The 22,988-nt window shown below is 42.5% G+C and overlaps 1 protein-coding gene across 5 annotated transcripts in view; it reads left to right on the top strand.

Annotated features, from left to right (window-relative positions):
* LOC145345236 (mechanosensitive cation channel TMEM63B-like) overlaps positions 1 to 22,988 on the top strand; it is a 215,450-nt gene that overhangs the window by 69,739 nt on the left and 122,723 nt on the right. For 4 of the 5 annotated variants that reach the window (XM_080193015.1, XM_080193019.1, XM_080193018.1 and 1 more), the window contains exon 2: positions 17,182 to 17,350. In XM_080193015.1, coding sequence (XP_080049141.1) covers positions 17,204 to 17,350 — 147 coding nt within the window. In that variant the 5' untranslated portion in view covers positions 17,182 to 17,203. Of the gene's footprint in view, positions 1 to 4,244; positions 4,261 to 17,181; positions 17,351 to 22,988 lie in introns of those variants that run through there. The other variant, XM_080193017.1, reaches the window with a different exon arrangement.

Consider the following 22,988-nt stretch of genomic DNA (forward strand, 5'->3'; position numbering starts at 1 on the left):
TATAGTCACTCAGCCCCTAGAACCTGCTCTGCTATTCAGTTACATCATAGATGATTGGCATCTCAACTGTTCTCTCACCTTTGCTCAATATCCCTTGATACCCTTACCTAACAAACAAATGTCAACTTTAATTTTGAAAGCTTTACTTGTCCCCAGGATCCGGTCTTACGGGGAAAACCTACACCTTATGTAATAAAAAAAATTGTTTCTGAATGGCCTAGATTCTTGTCCTTAGAATCATATAGCACACAAGTGGCCCATCGAGTCTGCACCAACAAGCGAGAAACACCTGAACTCTCACCTAGTCCCATTTACTAGCACTTGGCCTTGAATGTTATGGTGAGCCAAGTGTTCATCCAGGTGCTTTTTAAAGGATGTGAGGCATCCCGCCTCCTCCATCCGCCCAAGCAGCGCATTCCTCCCTGTGGATAAAAAAGGTTTTCCTCACATCCCCCCCCTAAATCTCCCATCCCTCACCTTGAATCTATGCCCCCACGTGACTAATCCTTCAACTAAGGGGAACAGCTGCTCCTTATGCACTCTGTCCATGCCCCTCATAATCTTGTACATCTCAATCAGGTCACCTCTCAGTTTCTACCAATGAACACAACAGCTATTGATATAGCTCCTTTATGTACTTTCATGGGATTGTTACAAATTAAATTGACATGGAGCCACTGGAGACATTGGATTAGGAAGAAGGTAGATTTTAATAACATTTTAAAGGAGACAAGAAATTTGACAAGTTTTGGGGAAGGAATTCTGGAGCTTGAAGCCCAGGCAGCTGAATAAATAGTGGTGCAGCAGTGAAAATCAGGAGTATACTCGAAGCCATAATTGGAGGAAGTATAGGTATCTCTCAAGACTAATTTCAGAGATGGGGAGAGGCAAAACTCAGTGGGATTGGGAAACCAGGATGGGAATTTAAAAATTGAAGTTAGGCCAGATGTCAACTTTAATTTTGAAAGCTTCACTTGTCCCCACAATCCGGGGTGTTGGATCAACGGGGCTTGTACAGGTTGGGATTCGTGCAGCAGAGATTTGGGTGAGCTCAGGTAAACCATGGATTCGGAGTCGGAGTTCAGCCAGGAGAACATTAGAATAGGCACAGAATAACTTTGACAAAGGGTCGCCTGGACTCAATATCAGGTCCTATGAGGAGAGACTGAGGGATTTGGGGTTGTTTTCACTGGAAAGAAGGCGGCTAAGAGGGGATCTTATAGAAACATATAAGATGATTAGAGGTTTAGATAGGGTGGATGGTGATAGCCTGTTTCCTCGGATGGAGAAATCTAGCACGAGGGGGCATGGCTTTAAATTAAAGGGGGGTAGTTATAGGACGGATGTCAGGGGTAGGTTCTTTACCCAGAGGGTGGTGAGGGACTGGAATGCCCTGCCTGCTGCAGTTGTAAATGCGCCTAGTTTGGGGGCGTTTAAGAGATTGGTGGATAGGTTTATGGACGAAAAAGGAGTGGTTTAGATTAGTGGGTCAATGTTTTTTTTTAAAAATAAGACTGGTCGGCGCAACATTGTGGGCCGAAGGGCCTGTTCCGCGCTGTAATGTTCTATGTTCTATGTTCTATGTTCTTTTCTCTCCTTACAGATGCTGCCAGACCTGCTGAGATTTTCCAGTGTTTCCTTTTTGTTTGTGATTAGAATAGTCAAATTTAGAAGTAACAAAAGATTTGATTGAGGATTTCTTCAGCAGATGAGCTTGTTCAGATCATCCTCACATGGAATTACAACCAATACTTTATTAGTGCTTTATGAATCAAGCTGTTTTTGCCACCTGTAAACTGCTTCTTTGCACAATGGGACTTGTCAGAATATACATTTTTTAAATCTAGGTTTCACATGAATATAATAATGCAATATAATTGTGCCGTATGGCAATATATTGAGAATTTCATTACTTATAAAGAAATAATCGCAGTCTAAATCCTTATGAAGTTTGGTTAGCTGATTAACAGTCAAGGTCACTTCTAAGCCTATTACTCCTGCTGACAACTTTTGAAATCGTCAGCATGTTTGCCAGAGCATCTTTATGAAGAGCTAAATGTCTGTACCAGGACTCCTTTTAAAAGCCAATCCTAAAGCGTCTTAATTAGAATCATAGAATCCTACAGTGCTGAAGGAGGCCATTCAGCCCATCAAGTCTGCACCAACCACAATCTCACCCAGGCTTTATCTCAAACTCCATGTGTTTACCCTGCTAGTCCCTCTGACACTAAGGGACAATTTACCCTGGCCAATCTACCCAACCCGCACGTTGTTGGTCTGTGGGAGAAAACTGGAGCACCCGGAGGAAACCCATGCAGACACAAAAACGTGCAAACTCCACACAACTGTGACCCAAGGCAAGAATCGAACCCAGATCCCTGGTGCTGTGAGGCAATGATGTGGAGGTGCTGGTGTTGGACTGGGATTAAGCACAGCAAGAAGTCTCTCAATACCAGGTTAAAGTCCAGCAGGTTTATTTGGCAGCACAAGCTTTTGGAATATAGAGGCTGTGAGGCAGCAGTGCTAACCACTGTGCCACCATGCAACTGTGTCTATTTTCATGAGAATTTTTCTGAAGGTATTGGTCTTCTGGAGTGTTGGTAGTTGTACTGTGCCTTTATGGCAGATTTTCAGATTTAAGTGAGCCTAGGCTGCTGTTAGGTTGACTGGGAATAGAAAGCACGTAAGTGCATTAGCGGTCCAGGGATGAAGGACTTTGAGATTGATCAGTTTAGGCTTATACCTGTTGGTGTTTGGAAGAAATGAGGGAGCATCTAGCTGACGTATATAAGATGATAAAGGGGATTGACAGGGTAGACATGGAGTGGATGTTCCCCTTGTTGGACATTCTAGAACAAGAGGCCATAGTTTTAGATTGAGGTGACAGAAATAAAGAAGAATTACTTTATTCGAAGGATCATGAATCTGTGGAATTCTCTGCCCCAGAGTGTAATAGTTGTTGGAACACTGAACAAATTTAATGAGGAGATAGGTTTTTAATTAGTGGGATGAAGGGTTCTGGGCTGTGGGCAGGAAGCTGGAGAGGAGGCTGAGGTGAGATCAGCGATGATAATATTGAATGTTGGAGCAGGCATGATGGGCTGAATTGCCTATTCTTGCTCTGTTATGCTTATGGTATTGTAAGTCACTTGTATGATCCACACACAAGTATTTAATTGAGCACTAATCATCAGGTTCAAGAACCCTGACTCCCTATTTTCCTTTCTTTTCTCTCACCCATCTTCCCACCCCAGCTCCCTTTCCCACTCTTCAAACTTTCTTCTCCTCTTCCATCCCTGAAGATCTTCCCAGCGTGGGCACTTTAACTACCTGTAGCATTCCTATTCCTGCCCTGGTTGAGATCAGATGATCAAGCTCCAAGCACACAGCAGGACTGGAGGAGCTCTGTATTGCCTAAGGTTCCATGTTAAACAGGCTCTTTCTCCTGCAGATGGACAATTAAAAAGCTTTCACGGTAAATGATGTGCTTGGTACTCTGGAAGGACAAAACTAAATTTACAAAATATCTTCATCCAGGCCTATATTCCATGCTGAACCCTCAACAAAGCAAATCTTAACCTTTTATGGAACAAAACCGCAGTAGATCTCATTTATTTTAACTAGATGATGTTGATTCTTACATTACCAGAAAAATTGACTTGGAAGAATTACTAAGTGTGAAAGGGCAACTTGAGCACAAGTGTGATTTTTGACCCCAGTTATTTTATCTTTACTCTGCATCTTGTTCAATCTTGCGCACCGTCTGATATATTAACTGCGGCTGACTTTCCAGTGATATCATCTTTTGCTGATTGAACAAGAATTGCTTTGAAAGCTAACAAAAATGAATTTGGCAAAAGCACACATCAATCTTTTAAAATGTTTTGTAGCTTTCTGTCAAGAATACCCAGGCCATGGGGCCTGATTGCTACAAACTGGTGCATGCTAAAGCAAAGTCACAGTAATAGTTTCATGTCTTTTGGTGCTTGACTGTTCCCTGTAATCAATAACACTGACAAGAAATGTCTTGTTTTCTAATGCTTGTGATACTTCAAACATGGGTTAAATGTAAAACCTTTAATAGACAATGGTGAACTGAATTTACTGGACCGTGTAACACAATGTTTTAATGTTGTGTTTATCCTTCTTGCCACAAAATTTAACTTCTGTCATCTGTGTACAAACCTGAAGGTCTTTAAAATTTAATTTCTGTTGAAGGAAGTTCGCAGTTGCTAGGCACTCGCTAACTTCCAGATCCAGGTCGGTTTGCCAACAGCAAATAACTTGTAATTTATTCATTGTGTAATTTTTGTTGAGCATCAGTTCAGTTGTAATTTCGAGCTTTATATGGCGCCAGCATCTGGAGCACAACAAATGATTTGCAAATTGTCTGTTTTGTGACATTCTATCAGATGCCTTTTGAAAATTCATATAAACCACATCAACTCTTATCAAACTTCTGTTACCTCAAAAAGTTAAACATCATTTTGCTTTAATGAATCCATGCTGACTTTCGTCATTTATCCTACACTTGTCTAAGTGTTCATTTTTGTCCCTAACTATAATTTCCAAAGTTTCCCTACTGCTGAAGTCAAAGCAACTGGTCTGTAGTCAGTGATGTTATCCATTTTTTAAAAATATATTTTCAGTGAAGATTTTACATTTGGAAATCTGCAGAGGTAGGTACAGTGCAGCATGATTTTTCAACAAATATAGGAAGAGACAGAAGAATTGGCTCAGGGTAAACAGGTCAAGAATTCCATTGGAAGACAGTCCCTGATTTTATGCCAGTTCTGAATTGAAGAAGACTTTTCACCAATCCACAAGCATAGGATACTTTTCCATGCTGCAGATGTTGGGATATTGGACAGCCTTTTTCCATTAACATCATTTCTCTTTTTGTCTGGAAGACCTAGCTTCAAGTACAATGGATCATTTTCTAAGGCCACATCAAAAATCCCCTCAAGCTCTTTAAGGACATTAAACCAGTCAGATTTAATATTAGAAACAAAAACAATGCTGGTAATCCCCTGTGCCCACCTTGTACTTCTGGCACGATGAGGGTATAATGGGATCAAACTTGTGTCTTAAGCTTGGAGTATTATGAAGACAGTGTAATATCGTAAACTGAGTCTGTTTTCTATTATAAACTGGGATTTTAATGTAAATATCACCTCCATGCTTTCAAAATATTAATAGTAGTCCTTTTATTACGCACTTGTTTGATATAGACCTAGGATCCTGAGGAATAAGTGAACGCAAGAAGTACAAAGACTGACACGACCAGCTTCAATATATAACCATATAGAGGAAGGGTCCCCTCTAACCAATTGTCATGAATCTAAGATGGGACGCTAACTGATTCATTTTAATATTCAGCATCCCTGGCCCTTTTTAGAACCAGGCAACTGCAGCTTAGCTAGCTTGAAATAAAGCTTCTTGCTCAAAACAAAGTAACTGCCCCTTTAATTTCTTTAAAGACCTTTAACGGACAACAGGATAGATTTGATTTATTATTGTATGTACTAATATACAGTGAAAAGTATTATTTTTTCTATGCTATATAGACAAAGCATACAGTTCATAGAGAAGGAAAGGAGACCGTGCAGAATATGATGTCACGGTTATAGCTAGGATGTAGAGAAAGATCAACTTAGTGCGAGATAGGTCCATTCAGAAGCCTGATGGCAGCAGGGATCAGAGCAGAGTTTTAAAAGCACAGAATAAGAGTATGGAGGTATGCTAGGGACAGCTCACAAGGGTTGGGTCAGGTTAAGGTGGCATGGTGGCACAGTAGTTAGCACTGCTACCTTGGAGCTGCAGGAACCTGGATCAATGTGAATGTGGAGTTTACACATTCTCCTTGTGTCTGCGTGGGTTTTCTCTGGGTGATCCTGTTTCCAAACATGTGCGGGTTAGGTGCAAAGGCCATGCTAAATTGCCCCTTAGTGTCCCGGGATGTGTAGGTTAGTGGGTTTAGCAGGGTAAAATGTGGGGTTACAGGGGTAGGGCCTAGATGGGAATGTTGTCAGTGCAGACCTGATGAGCCAAATGGTCACCACCTGCACTGTAGGGTTTCTATAATTCCATATATTCCCCACACTCTGGTGGCATCTTGAGTGGATAAGCAGTATTTGCAGGGGAAAGAGCAGCCTAGATATACTAACATCTTAATCAAAGCTGTTCTATCCAGCCAGGTTATCGATAGAGGATCAATAATGTTGGTCCCACTTACTAGCAGCTAACAATGGTGGGAAGTTCGCTTTGCATAATTGCCTAAAATGGGGTAATATGAATATGCAGATAAGTAAACCCCAAAGGGGACTAGGTTAGGGGAAAAGCAGAGCAGTAGAGAAAAGGAAAGACCCTGGATAGATTTGAAAAGGGGTAGAAGAAAAATCGAGGCATTGCTGAACCAGGAATGATAAACAATGGCAGCAAGCAAGAGGATGAACAGGGCAATGCAACTTTGAACACAAAAAAGCAAATTTTTGGTGACCGTTTTAGAACATAGAACGTAATAGCACAGTACGGGCCCTTCGGCCCTCAATGTACCAAGCTATGTCCAATCCCAAGATCAAGTTATCCCCTTCCTATAATTCTGGTGTGCTCCATGTGCCTATCCAATAACCGCTTGAAAGTTCCTAAAGTGTCTGACTCCACTATCACAGCAGGCTGTCTGTTCCACACCCCAACCGCTCTGAGTGAAGAACCTACCTCGGACATGTCTGACCTATATCTCCCACCATGAACCTTATAGTTATGCCCCCAAGTAACAGCTACATCCACCTGAGGAAATAGTCTCTGCATGTCCACTCTATCAATCCCTTTTATCTTACAAACCTCTAAGTCGCCTTTCATCCTCCTCCGCTTCAAAGAGAAAAGCTCCAGCTCCCTCAACCTTTCCTCATAAGACCTACCCTCCAAACCAGACAGCATCCTGATAAATCTCCTCTGCGCACTCTCTCCAATGCTTCCACATCCTCCTCATAGTGAGGTGACCAGAACTGAACACAATATTCCAAATGTGGTCTCACCAACATCCGATATAGTTGCAGCATAACCTCACAGCTCTTAAACTCAAACCCCCGTTAATAAATGCTAATACAGTACAAGTTTTCATCACGGCTCTATCCACTCGAGTGGCAACCTTCAGAAATCTGTGGATATGAACCCCAAGATCCCTGTTCCTCCACATTCCTTAGAACCTTGCCATTGACCCTGTAATCTGCATTCGAGTTTGTCTGACCACCTCTCACTTATCAGGGTCAAACTCCATCTGCCACTTTTTGGCCCAGCCCTGCATTCTATCAGTGCCTCTTTGCAGCCTGCAAAAGCCCTCTACCTCATCCGCTACTCCACCAATCTTGATGTCGTCAGCAAATTTACTAACCCATCCTTCAGCCCCCTCTTCCAAGTCATTGATAAAAATCACAAATAGCAGAGGACCCAGCACTGACCCCTGTGGCACATCACTGGTAACTGGCCTCCAGCCTGAAAACTTTTCTTCCACCACCACCACCATCTGTCTTCTATGAGACAACCAGTCACTTATCCAATCGGCCAAAATTCCTTCTATCCCACACAGCCTTATCTTCTTCATGAAACTACCATAGGGAACCTTATCAAACGCCTTTCTAAAATCCACGTATACGACATCAACTGCTCTACCTTCGTTCACACGCTTAGTTACCTCAAAGAATTCAATCAAATTTGAGCAGGCCTTATCCCTCACAAAACTGTGCTGACTATCCAGGATTAAACTGCATTTTTCCAAATGGTCATAAATCCTATCTCTCAGGACTCTTTCCATTAACTTCCCAACCACTGAAGTAAGACTAACTGGCCTGTAATTACCAGGATCTTTCCTATTTTCTTTCTTGAAGAGAGAAACAATATTTGCCACTCTCCAGTTGTCTGGCACTATCCCCGTGGACAGTGAAGACCCAAAGATCAAAGCTAAAGTCTCCGCAATCTCATCCTTTGCCTCTGCCTCTGTAGGTATCCTAGGATGTATCCCATCTGGCCCAGGGGAATTACCCACCCTCAGGTTTTTCAAAATTGCTAATACGTCTTCCCTCAGAACATCTACCTCCTCCGTCCCATCAGCCTGTACTTGCCCTCAAAAACATGGCCCCTCTCCTTAGTGAACACTGAAGAAAAGTATTCATTCAACACCTCACTTTTATCTCTTCTGACTCCATGCACAAGTTCCCCACTACTATCCTCGACTGACCCTAACCCTGCCCTGGTCATTCTTTTATTTCTCACGTAAGAGTAAAAAGCCTTGGGGTTTTCTTTTATCCGACCCGCCAAGGACTTCTCATTGTCCCCTCCTAGCTCTCCTAAGCCCTTTCTTTAACTCATTCCTAGCTACCTTGTAACACTCAAGCGACCCAACAGATCTTGTTTTTTCATTCTTGCATACGTTTTATAAGGGTTAAATAATGGAGGCTTGTTAGGAATGAATTGGGATATTCAAGCTTAGAAGTAACAAAAGTCTGAGGTGTAGGTTTCAGCAGGAACTGAGGGAAGCCTTGGGTCAGGCAGTGACTTTAAGGGAATAGGTGATTTTCATGTTGAGGATATGTGGTTGACATCTCTGGTGAAATGTGACATCAATGTTGTGAAGAGTCTCATGATAGTATCTGTTGTGCACAGAATCTCAAACTAATCAGGTAAACATCATGTTGACTTATACCCACAACACTTTAAGAAATTATAAGAAAGATGTGGAGGCATTGGAAAGGGTGCAGAGGAGGTTTACCGGGATGTTGCCTGGTATGGTGGGAAGGTCTTGAGGAAAGGCTGAGGGACTTGAGGTTATTTTCATTAGAGAGAAGATTACAAGGTGACCTAATTGAGGCATACAAGATGATCAGAGGGTTAGATAGGGTGGACAGTGAGAGCCTTTTTCCTCGGATGGCGATGGCTAACACAAGGAGATGTAGCTTTGAATTAAGGGGTGGTAGTTATAGGACGGATGTCAGAAGTAGGTTCTTTACTCAGAGGGTAGTAAGGGCATGGAATGCCCTGCCTGCTGCAGTTGTGGACTCTCCAACTTTAAGGGCGTTCAAATGGTCTGTGCATAGGCATATGGATAACATTGGAATAGTTTAGGTTGGGGGCCATTAGATTGGTTCCACTGGTCGGCACAACATCGAGGGCCAAAGGACCTGTACTGCGCTGTAATGTTCTATGTTCACTTTGAAGTTCCCATTACCAACTGGATAACCAGCAGAAGAAAGAACTGGGAGAAATGGACTGTTTATTGTTTGGGAAGATGAAAAAGTCATGAGTTATTTGTAAGTTTTGCTTAGCCTTTGCTGAGAACTGACAAACCCTACCATCTCTACAAAGACATTTTTTAAATACTAGACACTGAGAATGCTGGCAAAATCCAGCAGGTCAGGCAGCATGTGTAGAGATGGAGAAACAGTGTGTTCATGTCAATGGCCTTCTCTCAGAACAGCTTCTTCCATTACAGAAGAGTAAACGAGGAAAACATTCATTCTTATGTGTTGACATTAAACATTTTTTCCTATGTAGTCAGCATTGATTGGCTGTACAACTGCAGTATTTTTAATTGGACAGAATTAATTGTTCTGGACATTAAAAATAACTAAGTTGCTACAGTGTGTAATAGTGTGAGCAGGTGGAAAATGGCTGCTTTAATAGGCAAGTATATGAAGGCTATCTGACGCTATTATACAAAACGTTTCACAGTTGCAGGCTTATATGTCAAGTTAACATGGTTGTACATATGAGGCAACGTTTCAGCTATGTGGAGCTATTAGTGACAAAACAAAATTGCTGAGTGAATGTGTGCAATTCCCAACCTGTTATGTTTCTTTAAAATTTAGTTTTCGACCATCTGTCAATTTGCCAACACTGACACTTTTTTCACTGTTGTGTAAATTGTTTAAGTTATTTATTAGTCACAAGCAGGCTTACATTATCACTGCAATGAAGTTACTGTGAAAATCCCCATGTCACCATGCTCCAGCACCTGTTTGGGTACACTAAGGGGCATTTTAGCATGGGCAATGCAACTAACCAGCACGTCTTTTGGACTGTGGGAGGAAACTGGAGCACATGGAGAAACCCATGCAGACATGGGGAGAGCGTGCAAACCCCACACACAGTGACCCAAGTTGGGAATCGAACCTGGGTCCCTGTTGCTGTGAGGCAGCAGTGCTAACCACTGTGCCGCTGTTCATAATTTTTGCCCTGATGATTGAAAGACAAAAAGCTTCAACAATGTCTCTTTTTTCCAGCAGTATTCAAATTCTGCTCCAAGCCACTGTTGTATTTCAGTTGCTTAATGTGAAACTTGCTGTGGGGCAACAGTTCTGTCAAATATTTTCAACATGTGCATATCAAGGTCTCCTGGCTCACTACTTTGTTTCCATTGGTAAAAGTCCAGCTTTGCCAAAGTATTAAGAAATGTGATCATATTCCATACTAATGAAGTGCTGCATTTGTCACAGCATGCATACAAAAATTCCTCAAGTGGCGTTTCACTGAACTTGGTCTGAGGGAGCTGTCTGAGAGCTTCAGAGCAGAGGGAAACAGTTTAGCTTCAATATTCTCACTAATGGGATTTGTTGCCCAGAGTTGTCACAGATGTATTCCTGTGCAAGTTCTGCAATTGTGTAGGGTATTGGTGAGGTCACACCTGGAGTATTGTGTGCAATTTTGGTATCATTATCTGAAGAAAGGTGTCTTTACTATAGAAGGAGTACAGCAAAGGTTTACCAGGTTGAATCTTGGGATGGCTGGTCCCTCATATGAGGAGAGACTAAGTCGGTTAGGATTGTATTCATGAAGTTTAGAAGAGAGAGGGGCTCTCATAGAAACATAAAAATTCTAACAGGATTAGACAGGGTCGATTTTAGAATGTTCCTGATGGTGAGAGTGTCCAGAAATTGAATCTCTGTGGTGCAGAAGGAGCTTATTTGGCCCATTTGAGCCTGCACCAGCAACAATTCTACCCATGCCCTATCCGGTAACCCCACGTATTTACCTTGCTAATCCCACTGACTCTATGGGACAATTTAGAACATAGAACAAAGAAAATTACAGCACAGGAACAAGGGCCTTCAGCCCTCCAAGCCTGCACCGACCATGCTGCCAGCCTGAACTAAAACCCCTATGTTTCCAGAGACCACATCCCTCTATTCCCATCTCATTCACGTACTTGTCAAGACGCCCCTTTAAAAGTCACTACCATATCCACTTCCACTACCTCCCCTGGCAACGAGTTCCAGGCACCCACCACTCTGTAAAAAAAAATCTGCCTTGTATGTCTTTTTTAAACCATGTCCCCTAGTAATTGACTCTTCCACTCTGGGTGGGGGGCGGGGGGGAAGCTTCTGACTATCCACTCTGCCCATGCCCCTTGTAACTTGTAGACTTCTATCAGGTCTCCTCTCAACCGCCATCGCTCCAGTGAGAACAAACCAAGTTTCTCCAACCTCTTCTTATAGCTAATGGTCTCCATAACAGGCAACATCCTAGTAAATCTTTTCTGTACCCTCTCCAAAGCCTCCACATCCTTCTGCTAGTGTGGCAACCAGAATTAATCACACTACTCCAAGTGCAGCCCACTAAGGTTCTATAAAGTGGCAACATGACTTGCCAATTTTTAAACTCAGTGCCCCGGCCAATGAAAACAAGCATGTCGTATGCCTTCTTGACTACCTTCTCCACCTGCATTGCCACTTCCAGTACCTGTACAACCAGATCTCTTTGCCTATTGATACTCCTAAGGGTTGTACCATTTACTGTATATTTCCTATCTGAATTAGACATTCCAAAATGTATTACCTCACATTTGTCCGGATTAAACTCCATCTGCCATCTCTCCACCCAAGTCTCCAACTGATCTATATCCTGCTGTATCCTCTGATGGTCCTTATTGCTATCTGCAAATCTACCAACATATGTGTCGTTCGCAAACTTACTGATCAATTCAGCTACATTTTCCTACAAATCATTTATATATATTACAAACAGCAAAGATCCCAGCACTGATCCCTGAGGAACACTACTAGTCATGATGTAGCGATGCCGGCGTTGGACTGGGGTAAACACAGTAAGAATCTTTTAACACCAGAACCTTGCACACACCTGTCGAAGGAACAGCGTTTCCGAAAGCTTGTGGGATTACTATCAAATAAACTGGTTGGACTTTAACTTGGTGTTGAGACTTCTTACTGTGAACACTACTTGTCACAGCCCTCCATTCAGAAACACAACCTTCCATTGCTACCCTCTATTTTCTTTGACCGAGCCAGTTTTGTATCTATCTTGCCAGCCCACCTCTGATCCCATGCGACTTTGCCTTCTGCATCAGTTTGCCATGAGGGACCTTGTCAAAGGCCTTACTGAAGTCCATGTAGACAACATCCACTGCTCTACCCTCAATAATCTTCGTCACTTCCTCAAAAAACAATCAAGTTTGTGAGACGTGCGCTCCCCTTCACAACACCATGTTGCCTTGTCCATCTATTTCCAAGCGGGAATAAATCCTGTCTCGAAGAATCCTCTCCAATAATTTCCCTACCGCTGATGTAAGGCTCACTGGTCTGTAATTACCTGAATTGTTCTTGCTACCCTCCTTAAACAAAGGAACAACATCAGCTATTCTCCAATCCTCTGGGACCTCCCCTGTAGCCAGAGAGAATACAAAGATTTCTCTCAAGGCCCCAGCAATTTCCTCCCTTGTCTCTCTCAGTATTCTGGGGTACAGCCCATCAGGCCCTGGGAACTTGTCTACGCTCGTGTCTCAAGAACCCCAATATCTTCTCCTTTATGATCTCAACATGATTCAAACTATCTACACATCCTTTCCCAGACTCATCATCCACCAAGTACTCATTTAATACCTTGCTCATATCCTCTGGTCCACACAGATTCCCTCCCTTGTCCTTGAGTGGTCCGACCCTCTCCCTGGCTACCCTCTTGCTCTTTATGTATGTGTAAAAAGTCTTGATTTACCTTAATCCTGCTGGCCAGTGCTTTTTCGTGAGCCCTTTTTAGCCTTTTTTCCTCCTTGATTCAGTTTCTTTCTACTTTTCCTTGCATTCCACACTTGCTTCGTGTGTTCCTAGCCTCCTAGCTTTGACAAATGCTCCCTTTTTCTCTGACTAGGCTCACAAAATATGTTGTTATCCAAGGTTCCCAAAACTTGCCATACTTATCCTTCATCCTTACAGGAATGTGCTGGGCCTGAATCCCTATCAACTTGCACTTGAAAGCCTCCCAGATGTTTGCCCTCAAACATCTGCTCCCAAAATACATTCTTCAGTTCCTGCCTAATATTGTTGTAATTAGCCTTCCCCCAATTTAGCACCTTAACTTGAGGACTACACTTATCTTTATCCATCAGTATCTGTTCCCGAACTGCTCCCCTCCTGAAATATCAACCACATGGCCGGGCTCATTCCCCAATACCAAGTCCAGTATGGCCCCTTCCCTAGTTGGACTATCTACATACTGTTTCAGGAAGCCCTCCTGGATGCTCCTTTCAAACTATGTCCCATCCACGCCCCTAGCACTGAGCGTGCCAGTCAATATAGGGGAAATTAAAATCTCCCACCACAGCAACTGTTACTTTTACACCTTGCCAAAATCTGCCTATATATCAGTTCCTCAATCTCCTGCTGGCAGTTGGGTGGCCCATAGTAAACTCCCAACATTGTGACAACACTTTTTCCTATTCCTGAGCTCTACCAATATTGCCTCGCTGTATGAGCCCTCCGAGATGTCCTCCCAGAGTACAGCTGTGATATTCTCCTTATCCAGTAGTGCTGCTCCCCCACTCCTTTTACATCCCCCTCTATCATCCCTGAAAAATCTATACCCTGGAACGTTAAGCTGCCAATCCTGTCCCCTTTACCAAGTCTCTGTAATGGCAGCTACGTCATAGAGCTTGGATTAGTACTAGAAACTAAGTTCATCTGCCTTACCTGTTGCACTTTAGCATGGCCAATGTTCATCCTCTGCACATCTTTGCTCTGTGGGAGGAATCTGGAGCACCCGGAGGAAACCCACACAGGGTGAGAATGTGCAAACTCCATACACAACCCATTGAACCCATGCTCCTGGCGCTGTGGGGTAGCAAAGCTAACCACTATGCCACTGTGCTGCTGTAGGGGATTTAGTTTGGGAATAAGATGCACCACCATCTGGGTGAAGAAATTGCTCTTCACCTCAGTTCTAAAAAGTTTACATGTGTGGAACTCTACCACAGAATGTAATAGAGGCCAAAATGTTGTCCGATTCCAAGAAAGAATTAGCTATAGCTCTTGGGGTTGAAGGGATATGGGTGTGGGGTGGGTGGGAGGCAGGATCAGGATGTTGAGTTTGATGATCAGAATGAAATGCGGAGCAGATTTGAAATACCGAATGGCCTACTGCTTCTAGTTTCTATGTAAAATAACCATTACACTTCTTGTACGGACAACAAAAATACACCACCAGCTGTTGTTTCCTTGCATCAAAGTAAGTGTTTTTTTTCTTGGATGTAAGAATGTATAAACTCAATTTTCTCCACAGAATGTTTAGACTTGCAAGTGAAAACTGCGCAGCTTTCCTCAACTTATTTCATTTTGTCTGCAAGGTAGGCCCATTTAGACAGCTACACATTGATCAGCATATTAACAGATTTGGATTTCCTATCAGTGAAGTATATTGTATGTGTGTGTGTTATCAACCTGAGATAGTTGTTTCATGTCTGTAGATATTGTGACATCGATCAGAATCTTTTGCAACAAGTACCTATCAGTGTCAGAAGACAATGTGCCCGGTAGTATGAGGTCAGCAGCTTTTTTTACACTAAACTAGCATTTTCCAGTCAGTACTTCGCCCTCCTCAGTGCAGCCCCCAGTTCAATTCCTCCCCAGCTAACTTCTGCTGAAGTAATGCTATCAAACACTTTGAAAATACCTGATGTTTACTTTAGCTCTTGGTAAAACAAACTTGTGTTTTTTTTAATTCCACATACCAAACTTTGCCAAATAAATGGGACATTTACTAATTGCTTGTAGATGGTCAGTTTTTTTTAGGCATGTCAGTGCTATGCAGCAGTTCAAATGCACTGTCAAACTGTCTTCTGACACTAAATGGGTTTGTCTTTTTGCATTGTCATTTGACAAAAGTACATTCTCCAGCTCCTTTGGCTATTCAAACATTTGCCCTTTGAATTCAGTGGCGCATTACATAATTGCTGAAGAGTTAACACTATTGTTGCCTTTGTAATTTTTTGTGCCACAGAATGGACTGACAAACTATTGCATTGGTGTTTCCTTCATTTTCCAGGGTTAATGGAAACTTTGTTTTCACTCACACTTCCACCTCCACAGTGGCATTCAGCCTTTACGCAGTTCAGTTTGATTAAAGAGGTTCTGTATCATTACCGTGTAGACTTCATTGTTGAGAAGTTGACTGTATTAAAGATGTATCCATAGCTGATATCATTGTGCAGCAGGAAATGGAACTAGGGACAAGATGCTTTAATACCTCAGAAGCTGATGTGTTAAATGCACATTTTTCTACCTCAGAACGGTGTTTTTGAAGATTGTGGGGTTAATAATTTAGGGCAGCATGGCAGCACAGTGGTTAGCACTGCTGTCTCTCAACTCCAGGGACCCACAATTCAATTCCCAGCTTGAGTCACTGTGTGCAGAGTTTGCACGTTTTCCTTGTGTCTGTGTGGGTTTCCTCCAGGTGCTCCCGTTTCTTCCCACATGCCAAAACACATGCTGGTTAGGTGCATTGACTGTGCTAAATTCTCCAAGTGTACCCGAACAGGTGCCGGAATGTGGCAACTACTGGATTTTCACAATAACTTCATTGCAGTCTTAATGTGAGCCTACTTGTAACTAAGTAAACTTTAGTTTAAATAATGTTCTAAGTATACCTTTTCATTCCTGTAGTTGCTGAGTACTTGTGTCAATTTTATTTTGACCCCCTCTGAAGCATTCTGTACTTCTCAATAAACCCAGAGTCTGTGGGATGGAAGGCAGGCAGGTAGTCGATTCTAGGATTCATACTCTCAAATCACTTGCTCATTTTTGGGTGAGAAATTTTAATTTCTTTCCACCATCATCCTTCTACCTCATCTTGATCTATTGGGCCAGTGGGCTGACGAATGGCAGATGGAGTTTAATTTAGATAAATGTGAGGTGATGCATTTTGGTAGATTGAACTAGGGCAGGATTTACTCAGTTAATGGTAGGGCGTTGGGGAGAGTTACAGAACAAAGTGATCTGGGGTACATGTTCATAGCTCCTTGAAAGTGGAGTCACAGGTGGACAGAGTGGTGAAGAAGGCATTCAGCATGGTTTCATTGGTCAGAACATTGAATACAGGAGTTGGGACATCTTGTTGAAGTTGAACAAGATATTGATAAGACCACACTTGGAATATTGTATACAGTTCTGGTCATCCTGTTATAGAAAGGATATTATTAAACTAGAAATAGTGCAGAACAGATTTACTTGGATGCTGCTGGGACTTGATAGATTGAGTTATGAGGAGAGGCTGGATAAACTGGGACTTCCTTCTCTAATGCGTAGAAGGATGAGGGGTGACCTTATAGAGGTCTATAAAATAATGAGGGTCATAGATATGGTCAATAATGAGGGGCATAGATAATCAATACCTTCTCCCAAAGGTAGGGGTGTCTAAAACTAGAGGGCATAGGTTTAAGGTGAGAGGGCCGAGATAAGTGTCCAGAGGGGCAATTTTTTCACACACAGGGTGGTGAATGTCTGGAACAAGTTGCGAGAGGCAGAAATAGAAGTGGGCGCAATTTTGTCTTTTAAAAGCATTTAGACAGTTACATGGATAAGATAGATATGGAAGGATATGGGCAAAATGTGGGCAACTGGAACTAGCTTAGGGATTTTAAAAAGGCGGCGTGAACAAGTTGGGCCGAAGGGCTTGTTTCCATGCTATAAATCTCTGACTCTAAATTTTGTACCTCCTTATCAGTTTGTTTGCACTTTAGATATCTAACGAGACAACTTCCTTTGGTTCTACAAGTGATGCAGGGGCCTGTTGAAAGAATTATGACTATGAAGGGAAATGGGTGTATCTAAATTTTGCTACTGACTTGCTCTTGTGATTGTTTGAACTCTCTGTGACACTCCGTGTTTTCTTCTAACTTTACAGATACAATAATGAAGAAATAAAGATGACTTACAACTTTCAGACAACCACTGCTAGCCCCAATTCAACTAAGGATTACTGCTACAGTGCTCGGATAAGGAGTACTGTGTTGCAGGGCTTGCCCTTTGGTGGGGTTCCTACAGTCCTCGCATTAGATTTTATGTGCTTTTTGGTATGTATGGATTTGCATGTTAAACTTGTACACGTAAAATTTTCCTTTTTTATAAACACAAATATCGTATGTTATTTTACTAAAAAAGCAAAGCTCATTCATACTCTTGACCTGCCAGTGCAGATATTCATGTATAACATCTTGCTGCAGATTTACCTCACAGAATAATGATGAGTGGAATGGTGAAAATTGTATAGTTATTTCAGGCAAGGAGAGGTGCTGTTTTTGTGTATTTTGTTCCTAGAAAGTTAAACCTTGTCTTTTCCAGTACCTTTGTAAATGATATAATGAGTATTAGTTAGGCAATCCCTCTGGCACTGGAAAAAGACTATTACAACAACTTTTGGACTTCAATTGTTTTTTTTAAAAATTGCAATATCCTTAATTTAATTTTCTGCCTCTTTCTGTTTATCCATTGTTCATTCCCATTTTATTTCTTCTGTACTTGATTTGACATAAAGTTCACCCACTCTAATTTCCAATTCTTTCTCTTAGTTTTACTATCCTTCAGTCTGGATTAAGTTAAGTTTGTAAAGCGCATCTTCATGCACTTTATCTGTTTGGAAGATAGTGGGGGAGGTATTAGAACTCCTGGCTGTTAAACAGCCCATTAAATCACATCGTAAATACTGCTGTGACTGATGAGCCCTGATGTGGGACTTGAAACTGGAGTTTCTGGTTGAGCGGTAGGAACACTACCGCCACACCACAAGATCCCCTTATGGGTTTATTGGATGCACAGATGCTTCTCCCGTTCACTCCATTCCCAGATGACCACCTTGGTTTCACCGTGACATTACCAACTCTCAATTCTAACAACTTGTCATTCAAGATGTTTAAAACCTAAGCATGCATTGTCAAGTCTAACTACAGACACAATTAACTTCACTCTTACAAAATCTGGCCTCACTTTTACTCTTGGTTTTCCCATAAACTGGAAATTCTGTCCAAAATTCAAAAAAATAGGGACTTCTCAAGATTCATCTATCTTTTCGAGAAGAGGAAAATAATCTGACGAAAACCTTATTTCATATTTAAGTAGCTATTAAGGATGGCAGCTAAATTCAAACAGTGCAAATCTACATGAAGAGCTTGAAATGTAAATTCATTCATTGATCTCCAAAGCTATTAGGCTTCATAAATATCAAATTTAAAGTTTGAACTTATCACAAGTATTTTTAGTAGACTCTCTCCATTGTACTGTCTTTGAAAATGTAGAATGTGTTTTGGAGCAGCTAACATTTTGATGTTAAAAATCAGGCCTATACTATCCTGAATATACAAGCTGTGTATGTTGTACCCTGATCTATATAATGGATAGAGTCAAACAATTTGTGCTCAATATTTGATTTTTCTTATTTTTTTTCCTCATTCTCCTCATCCTCCTAAAGGTCTTAAGTTACGTTTGTGGTTTGGATTTACTCTTGACTCTCTGCTAGAGAAAGACCAAGTCTGATTTTTTTTGCAAGTGAGGTGCCGGGAATACGTAGAACTCCAGTACTATGTTCCAGTGACCATTCCAATGTTAGGAAGTCTAGGATCCAGTCGCACAGGGAGAAGTTTCGAGAAGAATTCTGTTGGGATAACGGTGTTGGAGGCTGAGTTATGATCGATAAATAGGAGTCAGATATAAGTATCCTTGTTATCCAGGTGTTCCAGAGTTGAATGTAGGGTGAGAGAGAGAGAGAGAGAGTGTGTCTGCTATGAACCTGTTGTGATGACAAGTGAACTATAGTGAGTCCAGGCAATCTGGGAGACTGAAGCTGATGCCATGACCAGTCTTTGGAAGGACTTCATAATGACAGCAGGGATTGATGGTTTTTCTTTTTTATTCATTTGCGGGACATGGGCTTCATTGGCTAGCCAGCATTTATTACCTGAGGGCAGTTAAGAGTCAACCACATCTGGAATCACATGTAGACCAGATCAGATAAGGACGACAGCTTTCCTTCCCTAAAGGGCATTAATGAACCAGATGGGTTTTTTGGACAGTTGTTTCATGGTCGTCATTAGATTCTTAATTTCAGATCTTTTATTTCAGATTTTTATTGAATTCAGTTTCCACCATCAGCCATGGTGGGATTCAAACCCAGGTCCTCAGAACATTAGCCTGGTTTCTGGATTATTAGTCTTGCAGTAATGCCATCGCCTTCCCAGGTCATCGTTTTGAAGCAGGTAGGGACCTCAGGTGTAAGAAGAGGTCTGTCCCCACCAGCTGCTTCGTACAGGACCTGAGTGTTCATCCAGGCCAGTTGCTTTCCATGGGTTGATTCCAAGAAGGCTGATCTCATTTTTGTGATGGTGACTTCAGATACCAGTTTTGGCCAAGGCTTCCAGGCCGGAAGATGTCTTGTTGACCTCATGCTCAAAATGGACACAGAATGCAGTGAGCTCATCAGGGACGGGTGCATTGTTGCCAGTGATTCTACGTGCCTTCATCTTGTAGCCTATTATGTTGCTTTCCATAATCAGTGGATGTTCATGTGCTTAGCCTGGGATTCTTGCTTGGTCTGCTACTGTGTTTTTACATCATCTGTGGTTCTCCATAGATCATATCTGGATTTCTTGTATAGGACAAGGTCACCCTCTGCAACTGGATCCTAGACTTCCTAACCCACTGACTGCAATCAGTAAGGATAGGCAACAACACCACCTTCACAATTATCCTCAACACCGGTGCCCCAGAAGGTTGTGTCCTCACCCCCTTACTAGACTCCTTATACACCTATGACTGTGTGGCCAAATTCTCCTCCAACACTCTTTTAAAGTTTGCTGATGACACCACAGTAGTGGCTTTGATATCAAATAATGATGAGATGGAGCACAGGAACGAGAGAAACTCATGCAACAACAGCATCTCTCCCTCAATGTGAATAAAATGAAGGGCACCGTGAGTAGTCTCTCAACACCAGGTTAAAGTCCAACAGGCTTATTTGGAATCACGAGCTTTCGGAGCACCTCCTTCGTCAGATGAGTGGAGGTAAAGGAGAAGCTCCTGATGAAGGAGCAGCACTCTGAAAGCTTGTGATTCCAAATAATCTTGTTGGATTTTAACCTGGTGTTGAGATTTCTTACTGTACCCACCTCAGTCCAAAGCTGACATTTCCATATCAATAAAATGAAGGAGATGGTCATCGACTTCAGGAAGCATCGTGGTGGGCATGCCCTGTCTACATCAATTGATACGAAGTAAAGTGGTCAAGAGCTTCAAGTTTCTAGGTATCCAGATCACCAGCAACCTGTCCTGGTCCCTCCCATGCTGACTCTACAGTTAAGAAAGCCCACTAACTCTTTAACTCTCTCAGCAGGCTAAGGAAATTTGGCATGTCCACTATGACTCACCAACTTTTACAGATACACCATAGAAAGCATTCTTCCTGGTTTTATCACTGCTCTGTCCAAAATCACAAAAAACTGCACAGTCATGAATGAAGCCCAGTCTATCACCCAAACCAGCCTCCATTGACTCTGTCTATACTTCCCGCTGCCTCAGAAAAGCAGCCAGCAAATCAAGGACCCCACACACCCCAGATATCCCCTCTTCCTCCACCACCTGTCAGGAAAAAGATTCAAAAGTCTGAGGACATGTACCAACTGTCAGCTTCTTCCCTGCTGTCGTCAGACTTTTGAATGGGCCTACCTTGTATTATGCTGACCTTTCTATACTCCCTAGCTATAGCTTTAACACATTCTGCATTCTCTCCTTTCCTTCTCTATGAACGGTATGCTTTGGCTGTGTAGCGTGCAGGAAACAATACTTTTCACTGTATGCTAATACATGTGACAATAAAGCAAATCAAAACTTATGGCAGCAGGAGGTCTATTTCCCAGCCATCAACCTGATCAATATCAATCACCACTCTATGGAAGATGGTCCAGCCATTTATTGAGGGGAGGTGGTGGTGCAATGGTATTGTTGTTTGACTAGTAATCTAGAATCCCACTATGGAAGATGGAATTTAAAAACTGAATAAAATATTTTGGAATTTTAAAGATGTCTTAGTCGCACAATATCATAATTCACAAATGTCCTTCCGGGAAGCAAACCTGCTGGCCTTACCTGCAGCGATGGGTTGATTCTTAAGTGCCCTCTGAAATGAATTCAGTTGCTACAAATGGAACAAAAAGGAATGAAACCAGATGGTCCATCCAGCATCGACCTAGATACTGGAAATGACAACTCTGCCCTCCTTACAAACATTTGGGGGCTTGTGCCAAAATTGGGAGCGCTGTCTCAGACTAGTCAAGCAACAGCCTGACATTGTCGTACTCTCAGAATTATATTTTACAGGTAATACCCTACTAGCAGGACAGACCTAGTGGAGGTGACAGCACAGTGATATACGGTCAAGCGGGAATTGCCCTGAGAGTCCTCAACATCGTCTCGAGACTCCATGAAGTCTCATGACACTATTTGGGGAAAGCACTGAGGGTGATAAGGGCACATAATGAACTTTGGTGTGGGACTTAAGCATCATAGAACCCTATAGTGCAGAAAGAGGCCCTTTGGCCCATCGAGTCTACACCGAACACAATCCCACCCTATCCCTATGCCCAATCACTACATATTATACCCACTAATCCCTCTAACCTACGCATTCCTGGACTCTAAGGGGCAATTTCTTAGCATGGCCAATCAACCTAACCTTGCGCATCTTTGGACTGTGGGAGGAAACTGGAGTATCTGGAGGAAACCCACGCAGACATGAGGAAAATGTGCAAACTCCACATAGACAGTTATCTGAGCCGGGAATCAAACCAAGGATCCTGGAGCTGTGAAGCAGCAGTGCTAACTACTGTACTTCCGTGCCGTCCATCAACAAGAATGGCTCACTAGTATCACTATGGACTGAGCTGGCTGGTTTGTAAAGGACATCGCTACTAGACTGGGAAAGGGCTGGTAGTGAGGAAACCAAGATTAAAAACGTACATGGCCTCGTCCCAACCTGCCTGCTGCCTGTGCATCTTTCCATGTCTGTATCGGAGTGACCACTCACAGCCCTTGTGGAGACAAAGTCCTATCTTCACATTGAGGATATCCTCCACTACTACTGTGCTAAATGGAGTAGACTGCATACAGATCTAGCAACTCAAAACTGGGTATCTGTGAGGCACTTCGGCCCATCACAGCATTGTACTCAACCACAATCTGTAACCTCATGGCCTCACATATGCCTCATTCTACCATTAAAACCAAACTAAAGGATCAACCCTGGCTCAATGAAGAGTGCAGGTGGGCATGCCAGGAACAACACCTTAAATAACTAAAAAAAAAGTGTCAACCTTGTGAAGCTACAAAGCAGGATTACTTGCATGCTAAACAGCATAAGCAATCCCGCAGCCAATGGATCAGACCTAAGCTCTGCAGTCTTGCCACATCCAACCATGAACGGTGGTGAGCAATAAACAATTGACTGGAGGAGGAGACTCCACAAATATTCCATTCTCAATGATGGAGAAGCGTAACACATCAGTGCAAAAATAAGGCTGAAGCATCCACAGCAATCTTCAGCCAGAAGTGCCAAGTGATCCATCACCGCCACCTCCGGAGGTCCCAGCATCTCGGATGTCAATCTTCAGCCAATTCAATTCACTCTGATATCAAGAAAAGCTGAAGGCACTGAATACTGCAACAGCT

Source organism: Carcharhinus amblyrhynchos, chromosome 7 (assembly GCF_965287045.1).
Source record: "Carcharhinus amblyrhynchos chromosome 7, sCarAmb.v2.hapA, whole genome shotgun sequence".
NCBI classification, from domain to species: Eukaryota; Metazoa; Chordata; class Chondrichthyes; order Carcharhiniformes; family Carcharhinidae; genus Carcharhinus; species Carcharhinus amblyrhynchos.